Source organism: Pyxicephalus adspersus, chromosome 10, assembly GCF_032062135.1.
Source record: "Pyxicephalus adspersus chromosome 10, UCB_Pads_2.0, whole genome shotgun sequence".
NCBI classification, from domain to species: Eukaryota; Metazoa; Chordata; class Amphibia; order Anura; family Pyxicephalidae; genus Pyxicephalus; species Pyxicephalus adspersus.
This window is the reverse complement of record NC_092867.1, coordinates 5,315,448-5,334,910: the sequence shown is the minus strand read 5'-3', so window position 1 is coordinate 5,334,910 and position 19,463 is coordinate 5,315,448. Positions and strand designations below refer to the sequence as shown.

At 45.0% G+C, this 19,463-nt stretch overlaps 1 protein-coding gene across 1 annotated transcript in view; it reads right to left on the bottom strand.

Annotated features, from left to right (window-relative positions):
* Positions 1-19,463, bottom strand: part of ATRNL1 (attractin like 1) — a gene marked incomplete in the record, with an annotated part of 107,662 nt that overhangs the window by 35,113 nt on the left and 53,086 nt on the right. The window contains 8 exon segments of the mRNA XM_072424787.1: positions 831-968; positions 3,289-3,507; positions 8,322-8,510; positions 10,712-10,925; positions 13,418-13,599; positions 13,890-14,022; positions 14,509-14,627; positions 15,657-15,868. Of these exon segments, the coding sequence (XP_072280888.1) occupies positions 831-968; positions 3,289-3,507; positions 8,322-8,510; positions 10,712-10,925; positions 13,418-13,599; positions 13,890-14,022; positions 14,509-14,627; positions 15,657-15,868 (1,406 nt within the window).

The window sequence follows — 19,463 nt, the reverse complement described above, 5'->3', positions numbered from 1 at the left end:
CTACAGACCCCCTGAACTCTACATTACACTCCCAACCACCAATCATACCAACCTCAGATCCCCTAAACTCTGCATTACATACTACTGACCCCCTGAACTCTGCATTACATACTACAGACCCCCTAAACTCTGCATTACATACTACAGACCCCCTAAACTCTGCATTACATACTACAGACCCCCTAAACTCTGCATTACATACAACACACCCCCTGAACTCTACATTACATTACCAACCACCAATCATACCAACCTCAATCCTCACACATGCATAGGATCTTCAGTAGCTGGAACTGAACCCGGTTTTCATTTCAATCCTTATACCACCCCCAGCTACCAGCATTACAATGGACATCAAAAAGATGTCCACTGGGTCTGCCATGGGGTGAGTGACAAACAGCTTGTTATATATAGCAAAACAGAATCTGATTCCAGCAAAATCTACACATATGAAATCACGTGACCACGACCTCCCAAAATCACCAACAGAGGAACAAGAAATGCAAGGTTCTGCAGCATCAAATACCACATTTTTTATGTAATACAAATAATATAGCATGGATATTTCAAATGTTTTACAGGACAAAAAATGACTGACCCCTGAACTCTGCATTACATACTACAGACCCCCTCGAACTCTGCATCAGATGTGACTGACCCCTGAACTCAACAACATTGGATGCCAATCTATTTCCCATTTTTAATGCCATTTGTACCACAACCCTCCATAAGATGCCATGGGGTAACACAGACCATGCCACCAACCTTCACCCACACGTTGACCACAGTGATCAGACATGGCAGACCCTAGAACAAGCCGTACAACTCACCTTCGCACTCGCCGCCATTGGTGGGGTTCCCGTGGTACCCGGGCATGCAGGTCTCGCAGTGTTTGCCCGTTGTGAGATTCTTGCACTGCTCGCACACGTTGGTATTGATGCAGGTGCTGTGCCCGTTACACTGGCAGGCTGCGGGGAGAGAAGGCGAAGGTCACCACAACAAAACACTGACCAATGAAAACAAACATACATTGTATTTCTTTTATACTTCATTCCTTCATATGGCATCAAAATATAAGATATAATATATACCCTCTGTGATACCCTGATCTGGGAGGAGGCAGAATTCTGGTCAGACCTCTATTCCTGCAACAGCAAAACCCAAAAATCCCTTTAGGAGGGCAGCACAGAGACAGGGATGGTGGGAGCCCCTTATAATGGGCACAGGACATTCCATAGTATCAAAAAATCTGACTTATTGCAGAAATGACGATTCTCTGCACCAAATCTGGATTTTTCTGCTGCTAATACAGCTAGAGGATTCCTGGGAATGGAAAGGTATCCCAATCACCTACATACAGACCCCCCCCCCCCCCCACAGGGGAGATTTGGGCTGCAATAAGAATCTCACGTTGTCAGCTGAACTGTAATTCTGTAGCAGCAGCGATATTATAACAGTGAGAGAGAACAGCCGCACTCATCTTCATTCTCCTCTTCCATCAAATAACAGCAGTTGGTGACAACGCATTAAAATAAAGCAGAAAACTTTGTATTGCAGATGGGGGAGAGGAAGCTGCAGCCAGGATTAGACAGGTCCTCTTATCTGTCTCATACAATACAAACATTACAAAGTCATCTCTGATCACACTTATAATATATATAATGAAGAGATATCATTGTTATTTTGTTCTGCTTTTCATTGCCAACTTCAGGGAGTCATAAAAGACAACTTCATGCAGCTCTGATTCATTAATACATCATTATCAGCAATGTACAGCAGAGCTCCGACTTATAGAGCTAACCAGGGACATGCTACGAGGAGGAGAGAGCAGAAGGATCGATAGAGTAGCTCATCAGCCTACTGCTTCTCTTTCACTACGCAATCACAGGCTGGGGGAGGGACAAGACCTGCGACCATACTGCAGAGATAAATCCGGTCCTATTACCTCCTACTCCGGGCTGTATAAAGCTCAGAAATGGATAGAAAGAAATGCTTTTTTATTGCCAGCTCTGGACTGGCGTTTAATTCAGCATTGCACACACAGGCGCTGCACATATACATGAGGATTTTGGAACCTTTATCTCATTTCATGTTGTAGCTGTTACTTTCATTCCTGAACTCGTTTTGTTTCTTTTTGTTTCACCTTATATTGGTCTCTTATGACATTTTATGCTTCTCTTCAATGCTGACAAATAATGTGTATGGTGAATAAAATGTACAGTTTACACACATTGTGAGAACACACAGAGAATATTTTATTAAATTTACAGCAAACAGAAATATGAAATTATTGACCGATGAACCAACAGCTGCAAACACTGATCATCAGGATCCAATCTGCAATATCCACTCTGCCCAAAGAAAGGAAAAAAAACATTCTTCATAGGCAGAAGGAGGAGTATAAAGCTTTGGTGCACTGATAGGACCGGATTAATAATCTCCGTACAGCACTGCAGTATATGTCATTGCTATATCAATGTATAATAATAGGGTGCAAGTGTGGGGGGACATTAGAGTGTCAGCTCTTCTGCTCAGAGACTGGCGGGACTGGCTCAGTGTTCTCTGTACAGCACTGCGGAACAAGTCAGAGCTATATAAACATATAATAGTAGTGTGTGAAGGGGGCACTTGAGTGTCAGCTCCTCTGCATTTACACTGATGGGACAGGCTCAGAGTTCTCTGTAAAGTACTGTGGTATATGTCAGAGCTATATAAATGTAAAATATTGGTGTATGCGTATGGGGGGACATTAGAGTGTCAGCTCATCTGCTTATGGACTGGAGGAACTGGCTCTGTATTCTCTGTACTGCACTGTGGTATAAGTCAGAGCTATATAGACTGCATATAGACTGATAGGACTGGCTCAGAGTTCTCTGCAGTATATGTCAGAGCTATATAAATGTAAAATAATAGTGTATGACTGTGGGGGGACATTAGAGTGTCAGCTCCTCTGTACAGAGACTGGTTGGACTGGCTCAGTGTTCTCTGTACAGCACTGTGGTATAAGTCATTGCTATGTCAATGTATAATAATAGTGTATGAATGTGGGGGGACATTAGAGTGTCAGCTCCTCTGTACAGAGACTGGTGGGACTGGCTCAATGTTCTCTGTACAGCACTCTGGTATATGTCAGAGCTATATAAATGTATCATAATATAGGGGGAGGGGCATTAGAATGTCAGCTCCTCTGCACAGAGACTAATGTGACTGGCACTTTAGTCTTTTGTTTCTATTTTAGGGTTCCATTTATCAGCAAGGACTTCATAGTGGATTGGTTGTCACTCTTACCTGGGCAGTGTATAAATGACCACTCGTAGTTCTTGTCTCGGGGACACAGGCCGGTATCCAGAACCATCTCACTGGAGTGCCTCCCCTGAGGCTTCATCGGGCCCCTGGATGAGCCTTCTATGCACTGACCCTTTCCAGTATTGGAGGGGTCATTACACCATCCACAGCCAGGGTGCTCCAGACATTGTGCACAGGTACGGAATCCGGAGCAGTTTTGTGCTGAAAGAGGAAAAGATGAGGATGAGCAAAAATAAAGAAACAAGGTGACAACACAACATAAACTCTGCTGATAACATTTATCACAAGGGCTATTTCCTCCTCTATTCCTGGAAAATGTCTGCATTCATTTCTGCCCTGGCTGCATCATAAACCAGAAATACTCCATAATCATTACAGGAGGGAAAGTGCGGAAGGAGATTTCCTAAGTAGATATAAACCAAAATCACTTAAATCTTGCATAACCCTTAGTATGTTAATGGAATTTTAAAAGTCATTGTTTTAAAGGTGCAGCTTTTATTAAAATACTCCCCGGTGATCCTGCCATATATGCCATTGTTCAAGCACCTCTGGATAAAGGCTGACAATGGTCTTTGTTTTGCAATCGTGTTGTCATCTTGTCTGAAGAGAAGAGGTGGCTGCATTACTCAGGCATTGTCCTGTTGTCACCATTGGAAGACTCATCCTGAGAAATGCCATGCAGCCAATATGGGACAGGAACCAGCTGCAGGGATGATCAGCACTGATATATAACAAAGATGAAAAAGGGGCTTTGATAAAAGATAGAAATTGTTTAATGTAATCCTGCATCAAGTTTGGGGTTTACATGTTGCTCTGCCCTATATGTTTTGTTGGTGCAAAGTCTAAGCTATGACCAGTTCTCTTTAAAATCTGACATCCTTCCATTCTGCTGTAAATAATTTATCAAACACACGGTATACATCAGCAGCTGAACTCTCGGTGGCTCGTGCCGCTCCGTTCCAGTGCCAGTCTGTGATGTATTTGTCTGAGAGATCACAAATCCAGCGCGCTGCCACCATAAAACTTTACGGCAAGGTCAGGCTAACCTCTGTGCATCGTGTGAGGCTCCGGCGTCTGCTCCCTCCATGAAGCGAGACCCCGCCATGAAACATTAGCCGCTTTATAGGACCAATATTAGTGTTTTGATTACCGAATTCGTTAGGCGCTAAGGCTCTGGCTGGCCGATGACAAAGGCGCGCTGTGCGACACCAAGGTCTGCCACGTCTAATGTCTTTAATTTTACAGCGCGCATAATCACCGCCCGTAAAAAGCCGTAAATCTCAATGCCGCATAGAATATTGGATTTCCGAGAGATGAGGCTGGAGTGAAGAGTCAATTTACCAACTCCCCGATCCGTTCTCCATGTCCCGGCACCCCCTGCGCTAAGCTGTGTTTGCATCTAAACTGACCATATAAAATAACAATTCAGAAAGAAAAAAAAAAACTTCTGCAGGAAAGAACTTTACTTGAGGCTTTCCCAAGCCTTGAAATGTCATCTCAACTTAGGAAGAACTCAAAGCTTTAGACAACTTCAGCATTTATAACGTGGGGGAGGACAAAAACAGTGCATGCCGCCCACTGACTCATGAAAGCCATAAATATGTGCACTACAAATAACTGGGTGCAGAGTTCTCCCCGGCCCCTTTTAGGTGGGTGCACCACTCGGTACAGTTTTCAATAACCACTGGGTGTTTTTGTGTCACTATACTTTGGACATTTGGGGAATAATTGCAAACATGATGGAAAATTAGACATATTAAGGTTGGGCATTTTAAAGATAGAACACTGTATGGGGGGGAGCAGGAACAACAACTTGAAACACCAAATTTATTGCCTGCCACCCAGTTATAGCTTCCTCCCATCTAGTGAAATTCTAGGGAGAACAATGTGGGAGCATTACAGGGTGCTTCCCATTGGTGGCATGAATAATGAGGAGTGAGGTGTGTGTATCGGAATGCACATCGCCTTGGGTAAACCAGATACTGGGGAGTGAGGTTGGGTGCCAGAGTGCAAATCCTTTTAGTAGATTGGATATTGGGAAGTAAGCTGTGTGTGCGCTGGATATTCTCACTCGTAACATGGAGTATGAAGTGAAAATCTTTCTAGTGACACGGATGTCAGGAAGAGAGCCGTGTGTGCACCCGACTGCAGATCCCACTGGTGAAATGAATACTGGGGGGGTACTGGAGTGCAGAAATCACTTGTGACATGGATAGGGGAGAGAAAAGTGTGTGTGCCAAAGTGTAGATCTTACGGATGATATAGATATTGGAAAGATGAAAAGATGGCGCACAATTCCGGAGCACTGCACAGTTGGGGAATAAAAAATATGATGGAAAAATGGGACTTATTAGGGGGTGCACATTAAAAAATGAAAACAAATGGGGGGGGGGGGGTAGAAAGGATTATAGGGAGTTACCGCATTCCTGACAACCCCAACTCTCTCCTCTGCAATATATTATGAATGCTGCAGCCAGAATGATCCATCCTTCCCACCTACCTTATCCACCTACCTACGCTATAGACAGCCTTCCCACTACTTCACTTCTGCTGCATCTCTTCATAGTTCTCCTCATTGGTTACCAGTTCACCTTAGAAATAAATTTAAGCTCCTGTGCTTTGCCTTCAAATCCTTCCACAGTTCTTGTCCCACTTACCTTTATGCCCCGTTAGAAAAATAACTCCCAGCCGCTCTCTTTCCTCCTCCAATGACCTACTAATGACTTCTTCCTCACTCATAACCTCATCACACGCACGGCTCCAAGACATTTCTAGAGCTGCCCCCACTCTCTGGAATGGTCTTCCTTGTCCTGTTCAGCTTGCTCCTACTTTTTGCTCATTTAAAGGAGCCCTCAAAACCCAAAGCTTCAACCTCACCTACCCGTCTTCTTCTGTCTCCTAAACCCTCACTACTTCCCACCAACCCATATCTCCCTCCTATCGTGTGATACTTCCCCACCTGCTAGATTGTAAGCTCTTCAGGGCAGGGTCCTCTCCTCCTCCTGTGTCACTGTCTGTATCTGTCTGTCATTTGATACCCCTTTTTATTTGTACAGCGCTGCGTAATATGTTGGTGCTATAGAAACACTATTTATTAATAATAATAATAACTGGGAGTACTAAATTTGTTACAATCAACAGGCAGCGTGAGTTTGAAGAGTTGCACATTTTCAGCCATGCATCCGAGGACAAAGGTAAAAGAGGGCAGTCTAGTCATTTTGATTATTTCCGTGTGTATAAGGAATATGAGGATTATGAGGGGTAAATATTTTTTATTCCTTTAAATATTTTCTTCCTTTGGTCTGCTAAAGTATGGAAATCGCATCTAATCCCGACAATAAAATCTTGCTGAGAGCTGTTTCTGCGCAGCGCCGTATGGATGGCCTGCAAATTTCATTAGGATTATTTAATAAAAATATGCATTTTTCCATCAGACAGCACTGAATGAAAAGTGAATTAAATGCCGGCGCTTTTGTTACAGCGGACATGCAGGTACTGTGTGAATACAAATGCTGTAATTATTATGGATGGAGCCGAGCATAACGCATTGTGTTCAGGAAGAACGAGCGCCCGGACTCGGCAAGGACATGTCCCGGGGTTATCGGGTAGTAAATAGAATTGCGCGGCATTGTCTGCGGAGGGGGTGCAGAGAGTGGGGCTACCCGTGACCCCCCAGATAGCGTTCTGCACCAATCTATTGAAGGGATCCTACAAGCTATTCATTTACTTGTAATCACGTTTACATCCCCATCACCAAATGTCACCCTGACACTTGCCAAGAGCCGGCTTGTTCCCATTTGTTAGTGGACCCCCTCCGGGCTGTACCCCATCTGTCTGTAATCACCTCCATTATCCGTGTCATACAACTGGCTGCAAGGCCTGGCATAATCGCCGGGTGCGGGAGAGAGGCCAAACACCTCGGAGACCATGTCCGCCCTTCGCTGCCATGGCACGGTCGCCTAACCCCCTCATTATTAATGAGAAACTGTGCTTCATATGGTGTGTGGAATTACCAATAAAAGTTTTTTTTTTTTGGATGTAGTGAGATTTAGCTGCTGGACATTCACCATCATCAGAACATAAAGTAATGGCAATCCAAAAGGGAGATCTTCTAATGGAGACACCTGTTCTGGTGACACATACAAGTATTAAGTGCTTGGTCCCGAGTTGAAATCACGGCCAGGACATGATCTGCAGTTTGCAGGGTCTCCCCGTGTCTGTGTGGGTTTCCTCCGGGTACTCCAGTTTCCTCCCACATTCCAAAAACATTCAGTTAGGTTAATTGACTTTAGACTGTATTAACGACATATGACTGAAGCAAGGACATTAGATTGTGAGCTCCTATGAGGGACAGCTAGTGACATGACTATGGACTTTGAACAGCACGGCCTATTATGACGGCGCTATATAAATACAGTGTAAAAATTATTATTATTCTTTTATAATAATGTTTATATATTTAACACTTTATATGTCCAGATTAGGTGTATCTACCTGCTCCTCATTGACCCCACATGCAGCTGACCCAGGACACTTTTTGGCAGCTTTGGGGACACACACAGATTAGGCAGGCATTGGTTAATAAACGGAATTCCCTATTCCCCCTGAAATATGTCCATTTTTTCCAACTTTCCTATTTATTTTTTTAAGCCTGAGATTTGCTTCCATTATTCTGTTTCTTATATACAGAACGGTGTTCAGTTCTTCTTTTGGATAAACCCTGATGTTACAGTTTTGTATTTATGTATGTATTACTATTGTGAATATATCATCATTCCTATACCTGCACCACCCACCTGACAGCACCTAGGCTCTGTGATTGGTCATTCCATCACCAACTATGGCAGTATGGGAGCCAAGGTGAGTATACAGATGACCTGCACTTGCAAGGAGTTTTTTCATGTCCTCAATTCACATTTTAATTATTGCCAGAAGGACAATCCATACACAGTGGGAACATGCAGAGTCCTAAGTTATTTGGCCTACATTTATAAAGGGTAGCCCCGGCTACTTACGGGAGCAGGTGTTGGTCTGCCACTCCAGGCACTGGCCATAAGGGAAGGAGATGATGTAGGCATTGGAGTCCACGCAGCGTCGGGTGTTGCTGCACCACATACACTCCATGCCGTTGCTGGTGCAGTTGGAACACGAGGTCCTCAGGGAGCAAGGCAGCTTACATGGCCGGGCGTTCTGATTGGGACTGACTGCAAAGAAGAGACAGAAGAAAAGTCAGAACCAAACTCATTACTATGGAATTACCAAAGCAGAATAGGGGTTTGGTACAGGAAGCTCCTGCACAAAGTCACACTGGATGATTGCACCAATCTGGAAGAAATACATAATGAACGCAAAGCTTGAAGAAATAACACGCATGGCTCTTGTATTTATTCAATATATGCTTATGCCGGACTTTGGGATCTTTTACCCAGCAGGCTGTGACCTGTGCATCCCCTTCTCATACTGAGATACATGGCAGAGGCTCCTCCCTGAACTCATATGAGTTGCTGGTTACCTCTATAACTCAGTTACATGGAAATACAATTACGGGTGCGGGAGCTGCGTGTGTGAGGGGCCCCAACTGCTCAGATAATTCACTTACATCTATACACATCATACAGATATTATCATCCTAGTGTATAGAGAAGGTCGACACAACTGACCTTCACATCGCTCCCTTCATTAGCTAATGGCTCCGCATTACTGTGACATCTGCAGCCTGCGTGTCTATGGTGAGAGTGCCGAGAGCATTCACTATGCCAGTGATCAAAAAATGTGGATTTATTTCAGGATCATACCACCTGAATGGATGATATAGCCAATCCTGGAGTGTGAAAAACACCCCAACAGTTATTTCCATCTGGGTGGCTCTGGGTAAGATCTGTGCACCCATGCTGCTACCTGCTGTGCCCAATATTCCTGGGTCTGTGCACCTTCTGTAGTAAAAATATAGGGGGTTCCTGGGTCTGTGCACCTGCCGTGCCCAAAATGAGGGGTTCCTGGGTCTGTGTACTACCTGTGCCCAATACGGGGGCTTCCTGGGTCTGTGCACCTGCTGTGCCCAATATACGGTTTCCCGGGTCTGTGCATGTTCTGTGCCCAATGTGGGGGTTCCAGGGTCTATGCACCTGTTGTGCCCAATGTGGGGGGGTTCCAGAGTCTGTGCACCTGCCATGTCTAATATGAGGACTTCCTGGGTGTGTGTACTTTCTGTGCCCAGTATGGGGGGTTCCTGGGTCTGTGCACCTGCTGTGCCTATTATGGGAAGCCCCCACCATGCTTGTGATGAGTTTTGTCACCCATAACAGGAAGTGCCTAAGCATGTACCTCTATGGAAGAATTATCCTTAAAGAACATGTTAAATCATTTCAGTCTAAATATATTGGCTGCATGATAGTATTGCGATTCCCCGAGCTTATCAAAATACTTCTGTGGGGGCAAAAAGGACTCTACATCCCCCCACCCCCCAAAAGTGTCCAAAGTTTAGTCACTATGAGAACCCAAAAGTGACACTCTTTGCACTATGACACTAATTCACACCTCCCATAGCCAACCCTTAGCAGCACCGGACCATAAAGGGGAACATGTTCTTTATTTGGAGATCCAATTGTTTACTAAACGCCGCAGTCCACCTTCCCCGAGCGCGGCTTTCCGTCCCAGATCACAGAATGTACAGGTTCTAAAATTGGAACTTTTTTTTCTCTGATAAGTTCCTGGGAGATGTCGGAGATAAACTTACAGAGCAGGTAATGGACTTGTAGCAGATTTAATAATGCCCGCAGGGACGTAGAACACAACATGAGGTGAATGACCCCGGAGGAGGAAGTACAAGGCGAGGTACAACGAGACAATTTACTGCAACATGCAGGAAAAATACAGCACAGGTGGAGGGGGAAGGGGGGTTGTATAGGAGATACAATACACAGCGGGTAAGATGGCTGGGCTCATTACACGGAGAGGTAAAGCCGCATCCGGCACCGGCACATCCAGCTCAGCTCTCCCGAGTCCTTTATATTGACGCAGGTAACAGGGAGAGACACTATCGGGGATTAGATGATGGTGATAACACCGAAAACCGCAGGGTAGTCAGGAGACAACATTCTCACATAACAAGAAAACACAAAGCTACAATTCACATTGATAAGATAATCGTGATAATGAGGGGGAGCCGGCCAACCTCCTGGCCTCTGCCTATGGGCTAAAAGGGAAAAATAAGACCCATGCCTTGAAATCCTCCAATGGGAATATAGAGGATGCCAATGAAGATGCCAGCTGCCTGAGCAATCTTGTAATCAGTAATGTGTTGAAATTGCATTGCTACGATTATCCAGTGCAGCTCCAGGGTTGCAGACAACAAAACAAGCAACCAGCTACAGATTATAACAATGATTTTACTGCAGACACTTACCGACTGGCTTCTCACACACAAGGCCATCTGTCATGGCGGTGCAAGGGTTGGCCTTCAGTCCCGCCACCTCAGCCCTTGCCAGGTACGCACAGAAACCAGAGTCGCTGGGCTCTCCAGGAAGCCATTGAAGGGTGGTATTGGTGAATGGGCACATATCCTCCCAGCCCCAGTAGGACACGTTGATCTTTCGTAACCCCACCCAGGGTGAAAGTTTCTGCAATAGGAAAACAGAGAATTAAAGGGTCAGTTCATTTAAAAATGTCATTGTAGTTATTGAAAGAGTCTTGCAGGCTCCTCCCTGATACACTTTCTATAATATAAAATACTGCAAGGGGAGAAGGAGCTCTTCGTGGGTGGGGCAACATGTGAGCCAGTAATAGAGGAGGATCTAAGGGGTTCATCATGTACTCCTAATCGCCAGCAAGATTCGTTACTATATTTGCTCAGAGCCTATTGTAGGAACTTTGGCAGTGGACAGCATGGGCACCCTGACTGTTTTGCGCCTGTGGCTCCCATACGCAACTAGCAGCAATGTACTGTGTGTGGTGACACCATTCTATCATGGCAGGCATTTAGATTTCCTGCAATTTGTACTTCAGCAGCTATTCTTCAACAACTATATTCTGTATGCAGGAAAGTCAAGTGTTCTGGTCCAGTAACATGCAGCAGAAGACACTGGCACAGCAAAAAGAACCACCTCTGCATATATCCTCTGATTGCAAAAGTATGGAAGCTAATCTTCATCTTCTGACCATGTGATCATGTTTCTTCTGCTTAATAAGGTGACAACACAGGAGCACACCTGGGATGGAGGGACAGAGCATTGTCACCCTTTAACAGTAAGCACCTAAAAAGGACTTCAATGGCTGAAAGGATCATCAGGAATGACAAAAGGCAAGCATTACACCTAAAGTATATTATTCACATGGTTGGTTCTCTCATCAACCTGTAAAATAAAATTTAGATTTTGCCTCACCCGCTATCCTGTAACAGCCACCCCCCCATTCTACCACATCTACCCCTACAAGCAACATTTTAGCCCCTCCACCTGTTCCTTGTATTTATGGGAGTGCGGAGATGGATTATCATAAAGCAGCATTGTTTTATCTGTCGCGTCATAAAACCCTGGCATCTCTGCTCCGTGCAATGTGCTGACCTTGTACGCGGCGTTGGGAGGAAAAAGATTTTTTAATGTGAAACATAAAATGTGCCGTGGAGAGGATGGAGAGCTATGCAGGATTGGAAGGTTTTATGGCGATTCTGTGTGCTCGTATGATGAACTGAAGAGATTTTACCTCTTAGTGGATGCAAAGAATGCGATGGGCAATATATCAACGCTGGAAATAAATCCAATCAGGGGTTAAAGTTTGTTTGGATTTTATAGCATGTTGTCACCAGCACAGGAAGTGAGGGAAATGTTCAGCTTTCCTGCCACTTCCTATTCCAGGGTGACACTCGCTCACTGTGCTGTATCTATGGACAGAAAGTTGTCACCCATAAAGTTACAGAACACCCCCACTTCTTCTCCATAACATGGGGGTTTCTGGAGTTCAGATACTGTGTTCATTTGTCATACACCCGTCCCCCTGCAACACTTCCATTTCCACAACCCCCTTTGCCCACAGGCGCCCTCCTTTTGGCCTGTGGTTCTTCTAATTGGGATTTACTACAACACTTGTGCCAATGTCGCATCTTGTGTTCCCGTCTCCTCCACTGACCGATCACAACAGGGGATCAGTGCGGAAGTCTTTGCAGGTAAGAGACACTGGCAGCAACTTGGCCCAGCCTTTGCCTTCTTCTTCCGAGGGTCTCCATGACTGCTGGGGTTGTGGGGTGACTCTCATGCCCCCTGGCATAGGGAAAACTAGAACCATTGGAGTGAAACAATGACAAATGGGAAGTCAGCTTACTGGATCTCTGACAGGTATTGTTTGCAGCTATTGATCAGCTATTATACATTCACCAGGATATTTCATGGATGAATTCAGAGATCATGGTTCACACACAAATTAGAACAGCCATATGATTCCTGGCAATGGTGCTTTTCTGCTGTTCTCTTCTCCTCTATTCCTGGCCCCTCGGACCAATACTGACCATCCATCTCCAGCACAGCGTGTGGCCCCAGTTAATTGGGTCCATTTGTTGCTGTTGTAAAGTGTTGGTTATGGTTTTCACTCCCACCACCGGGTCTCATCTGCCGCTCACTCGCAGACAAAGTTTCGGAGGCCAAAAGAACTGCGGCCAGATTATGGTGGCAGATGAGACCGATGAATAATTAACAGGAACAAACTGAGTGAAAGATATGGAGAAATTCATAAAGAACATCCCCCACCCGCAAGACACTGTCCCCACCCCATCTGGAAGCCATAAATCAGATTCTCCAGCCCCCTAATTACAGATCCGGACTATATGTTGTCATTAAAGTGAGTGGTGAAGGTAAATACGCATTCCAGGAGCAGCAGACGGGTTAATATTCTTCATAAAGCAGCCGCTGAGTAGAAAATCCTGTCCCCTGTCAACCTACTGCAAAGAAGGAGCCTTGCACTGTGTAGAAGCAGTGGTCCCTCTGCAGAGATCAGACACGCCCCCTGCAATGTGCACGCAAGGCTCCCCCCCCTCTAGCTCAGCAAGATTTCTGGAATGTGATTGGCTCTATTTTTATAGGACAGCTTAGACGCCCCCCTGTCCGTACAGAGCATCGGTTACCTGTACCGTGTACTTCTGCATTTCATCCAGGACAAACTCCACTTCCTTGGGGGTGGTGAGGGAGGCCAGACTCCCACTCAGGTTGTGGCAGTACACTCTGGCATTGTCGTAGCTGTCTCGGCTGGAGTTGATGCGCAGGCACGCCTCGCCCACGTGGCTCCACCCCTCCCCGCACAGATGGGCTGCAAGGAAAAAACAGAAAGAAGCACAACAGTCAGCACAAGTCACTCCACCAGGATATGACATTGTATTGTATTGCAACAGGAGGGGCAGGAAAACCGGAAAGGTGGGCAGGGAAATCTGAAGGGTGGGCAGAGACATCCAAAGCTCCTAGGGGGACAGGAGCAGAGTCAGGAACTTGGGACTAACATATACACCAACACTGTATAATACAAAATAGTTTTGGGGTTGCAGCTGGTTGCGTATTGTGCCCCTGCGGGGACCCCCAGATTACCAACTGGCGAATACCCACCGGGCAGAGCCTGGCACTCTTGCTGGCGCTGGTCCCATTGACAGTTCAGGTTCAGTGAGCAACTCTTGCAGCTGGTCAGCTTGTTGCAGATCTGCTCGTTTCTCACATAACACTTCATATAATTCTTCACAGACTGCAAGGAAGAACAAAAGAAAATGTCACTGCGCAGCCCTAACGATGCAGGCTCTGTCCACATTGGTGACACCCGGCTGATACCCCGCCATGCATACTTTATTCTCAGCAGTGCATTGGGTGCAGAATAGTGAAAACAAAACAACTTCTGATTGTGTCCCGTTGGGAAATTTTATCTTACTTCCTGCTTAGGTGACAGATGGACAGGAAGTGATGTCCCAAACAGGAGACAACAGTGGAAACCTTTATTACCATTTTGGGCTTCCTGTCCTGGTGACACCCTCTCCTCTTTTGCTTTTTTGCAGGATTACTGAATAATTCTACTGTGACATCTTCAGAATAAGTTATTGGAATCTCCTGACAGGTTCTCTTTATCAGCAGTCATGCATGGCCCAATCCCGGCACACCATGTCTCCTACAGGTTGTCTGTCTATGGTGTCACTGAGAATTGTGCTGCTGATCCTAATGTTCAGTTCCGTGTACTCACCACGCTGCAGTTGCTGTTCAGAGACACACACTTCTTGTCGTCACACCATTGGCAGCCATTGGTGTTGGCGGTGCAGCTGGCGCAATCTGTGTTCTTGTAGCATCGGTCCTCGGCCGGCGCTGCGGGAAGACGAGGGATCATATCAGACTAAAAGATTTTCATCAAAAAAGTTCTCATCCAAGCCTACAGCAATAGGGGGGGAGCACCAAGCCAGTAATTATAAGGGATGGGATAGGCTGCGACTGGTCACATGGCTTGGGGATCGTCTCACATCTTCCATCATCAGAACATTGTACCAGATATTAAATGAATAAATTAAAAATGAATTTAATGATGATGAGGAGTCCATAATACGCCCCATACAGAGCAATAAATAACAGAAACCTCCAGTGTGGGCGGAGGCCAGGCAGTGCCCGCTGGGTAAGCAGACATTTTTATTGGATGCGGAGCACCAGAATTAATGGGACGATTTTCCTGCATTTAGTACATGGCACCCCAGACAATTACAGGCGCACCGTATATTGCCGGATACAGCGGAGACCATACAGGGTCGCCAATCCATGTGTGTGATCTATAGGGTGCACAAGTCATACATAAAGTGGACCTGTCATCAGATGTGTGTTATAAGAGCAGCATGCTCACTAATACAACACTTCAATATCTGCTCTATCTTTGTTCAGAGAATACAATTGTACCTTGTGACTTGTTACAATGTTGCAGTTTGCTTTATGGGGGGGACTAAGGTAATGCCTCCTCCTGCCTGCAGCAGACTGATGAGATCATCCCAGCCTAGGCAAAGTCACTGACCGGAGCTAGTGGGTGGATTTTAAATGATAAAAAGTGAAGCCTTTACGATATATAATGCAGTTGCTGTATATTGTGACATGTCAGGAATGACTAATAAAGTTAGACAGGTTCTAATAAATACTTCCGGCCTCCTTACAATATACAGCAATAACATCCAATCATATTGCAGATACAGTGCGCAGTATTCGTTGTGGTTCCTCGCGGAAACGCAATCCCCAAAGCTCTAAGGATCTTTATTTCACCCATGTGACTGTAATCCTTAAATCTCATTGGACTATAGACCGACCTGTATCTGGTAACACAGCACACAGGTAAGTGCCAGGGGCAGATCTCCGACTTACCTGACTTGTTTGGGCAGTGAGCATGGAAGAGGCTGCTGCTGGCGTGTGCGGTCTCCCAGGAGACGCAATGATCGCGGTCCCACAGACAGCTGATCCCCTGCACGGCGCCGGTGCACTGCTCCTGGGTGCGGAACGCCTCGCAGCTCGGAGGTTTGTACACCAAAATGTCATTCAGGAGGACGCTGGAGAATCCACCGAATATGTACATAGACCTGCGGGGACACAAACCGACATTACACAGGATAGAAATGACTAAATTTACTTCTGTATAACCCCCTTAGATTACTGAATTCCTTCTTCATCCCTAAACCACAGGTAGCCCTCCGTTTGATTTCCAGGTGGGAATTGCAAGGCTCCCCAACCACCAACCTCCCCTCTTCCCATTGGTTGCCCCTTCTCACAGTTGAGTCCATAGATTGCTTTAGGAAAAAGATTATAGAAGCACAGAATATAATTAGGGACTAAAGCTTTAAAGCAGGGCTCGGCAAACTTTTATGGCCACTAGGCCATTTCAGGGGCGGGCGGGGGCACAGTAGGCCAGACTCTGAGTTCCGCCCTAATGGCTCTGCCCATCACCAGGGAACGCCCCCTGAAATGAAATCCCTCTCCTCTGTGTGCATTGCGGAAGAGAGGGATTGTCCTTCAGGGAGCTTCCCCTATTTACCGTGCCGGCGGAAGTATCAACGCTGGCCGCGGTAAATAGGGGAGCAACAGCAAGGGGGCGGCACCGGAGCTCCGGTATTTCCTAATGCCCCGTCAGAGCCGGCTGGCAACTTGCGGCTCCAAGCTGTGGGTTGCCGGCCGACATTAAGCCGGATCGGCCAGGGGGCGTTAGGCCAGAACGAACTACCAGCTAGGCGGTATCTGGCCTAAAGGCCGGAGTTTGTCGACCCCTGCTTTAAAGTAAAGATAACAGAGACTGCTGATCCAGGGAACATCCGATTGCCTCATGGAATCAGGAAGGAATGTTGTCCCCTGTTGGAGCAAATTATACACGGGTTTTTTTTGCCTTCCTCTGGATCAACTATGTCCATAGGGTTTATTTCCCTTGTGTTGAACGTGATGGACTTATGTCTTTTTTCACCCTGACTAACTATGTAACTATGAGTCTGATTCCAATCATTCCCCTCTCCTCCGCTTCTTCATTCCTCTTCTTCCTCTTTTTTCTCTTTGTGTTTTCTTATTTTAAATTCAATCTCTTTTCTCAGTTATCCTTGCTTCACTTTTCCTTGGACTGAAGGTTTCTTTCTTGGTCAGATGTTAGTGGCATCCTTCACTATCCAACCCCTTACAAGCATGTATTCAGGATTCAGTTTATTACTAATATTATTATACAAATTATGCTGCTGACACTGCAAAGAACTAGCTTCTTTACTTTTCATATATAGTTATCATGACAAGCTTGCACTCTGTACTTTGTATCTTCAATAAAAACAAAATTTGAAATTTGGATTAAATTGAAGAAAAAATGTCCAAAGGATTAGACAGACACACAGAAAGTATGACTGATATATTCTTATTATGTATTTACACACCGCACCTCTCACCTTCTAGTGATACCTTCCATGGTGCTGTACATAAATGCGGCCACTTCACTAAAGCCAGATTCACACTTATGGTATTTTATTATGGCATTTAGTGCCCCTGGGCATCTACTGACAAACACTGTGCCCAGGAGTGGTAAGCGCTTGGCTTGGTTTCTCCGGCATTTACAAATGTCTATGCAGGAGTTTGCAAGTGGCTACAAAATCCTAGCAAAAATGACTCATAAAAACTGCCAACACTTCAAAACACTTGCACAAAAATGTATAAACTATCCAATAAAAAAAAAGAAAAAAAAACTGTCCAATAAAATTTATTTGAATGTACCCATTCAATCCAATATTAGCTAATTTTTGAAAGCAGTTGAGAATGGTAAATCTGTTTGCCAATACCTCCATTCTGATCTCCTAATTATCCCTCAATCCAATGAACCTGATTTATTAAAGCTCTCTAAGACTGTCGTCAGTGAAGCTGGGCTATCCAGCAAACCTGGAATGGATCTGGTCCAGGATTGAAAACATTTGCTAACAAACAACATACAACTTTTAAGAAATCCATATGAGGTTTGGTGGATCACCCAGCTTCACTGATGAAAGTGTATCCTCTTCAGCTTTGGAGAGCTTTAATAAATCAGACATTTGAGGGGGGGTCAATGAGGCTCGTAGTGTATTTTTGGGATAGAGGTTATTTCAAATATAAATTTATATATACTGGCCAGCATGGTGGCTCAGTGGTTAGCACTCTGGCCTTTGCGCTGGGTCCCAGGTTCGAATCTCTGCCAGCACACAGTTTGCAGGTTCTCTCCGTGTCTGTGTGGGTTTCCTCCGGTTACTCCAGTTTCCTCCCACATTCCAAAAACATGCAGTTAGGTTAATTGGCTTCTCCCCAAAATTGACCTTAGACTGTAATAATGACATATGACTATGGAAGGGTCATTAGATTGTGAGCTTCTTTTAGCGACAGCTAGTCACATGACTATGGACTTTGTACAGCGCTGCGTAATATGTCAGCGCTATACAAATACTGTGTGATATTAATAATCCACAGAAGGCTGCAAAATGATTTTGGAGGTGAGCCTATAGACCGGAGCAATGTGCACAGATGGAGAAGAAATGTAAAGCAAGCAAAATCGGCACTAAAGACAAAACACACAGTGGGAGGCCATCAACTCTTCTCAACTGTGTCACCTCCTCCATCAAGAATATACAGCATGCTGCTTCTCCATGGAATTCATTATTCACTTGCATAAAAAAAATCTGAAACTTCTAAGGATTTTCATGACTGATGTCCTTTCATATTAAGTTCTGCCCACTTGTGCTTTCCATGCTCATATATAAATCCGATGCATGATTGGGCAGCCATGCTGTATCTGCACCATACAGATGTCACGTTGTATCCAATACACAGAAGATGAAATGATCTCACTAGTTGGGTCTTTTTATCGGTCGGATCTCATCTGAGGATAAAGCTGACTTTGTTGTCACTCCGGGTGGAGTTCACATTATTTATTATTTCCTCTATATCCGCTTTTCCTGCGATTTTGTGACTTGCAGCCGTCAGATTCATTAATCAATGTCATCGGCCACCATTTATCAAAGTTTCCTGAACCCGAGGCAACGATAATCAATTCTGATAATTGATAATAGGATGGAGTCGGATCAGGTGACACCTGACCTAATTTACATATTGGTGACCTGTGAGCCCATTCATCAGCCGGCGGCACAGCTCAGCACTCGGGAACCTGAGAAAGCACTTTCAGCACCGATCAATCTCCAAACAGAGATTCAGCAAAGGATTGCTGGGAGTGAAAAAGATTTAATATCTCCATCAAGTTTTTAATGCTGAAGGTAAATATAGTAAAATTGGTCAATTTTACTAAAAATTCTATTTGAAGCTGATATGAGATTTTAGTTGTTTGGTTTACATCTACATTATGATCTCATTTACCTCTCCATCCATTCTGTTGTGCTTTCCTATAGGTCAGAAAAGTTAGTTTAATGCATCGGAGGGGGAGGAGTCATACAAAAAGTCAATATTTGCATATTAACACTCCCCTGAGGATCACTACATTTTAACCCCTCCCGCACAGTACTTTTACAAGCTCCCCAATACATCTCTGCCTGACACATTTTTCTAGGACACGGGTGCCCAACAGTAGGATTGCGATTAGGATAGTAGGATTACCAGTAGATCGCAAAGGCAACGCAAGTAGATTGCGGAGCTCTGCCTTTCAAAATAAACTCTATAACACACAGGAGTTATTAA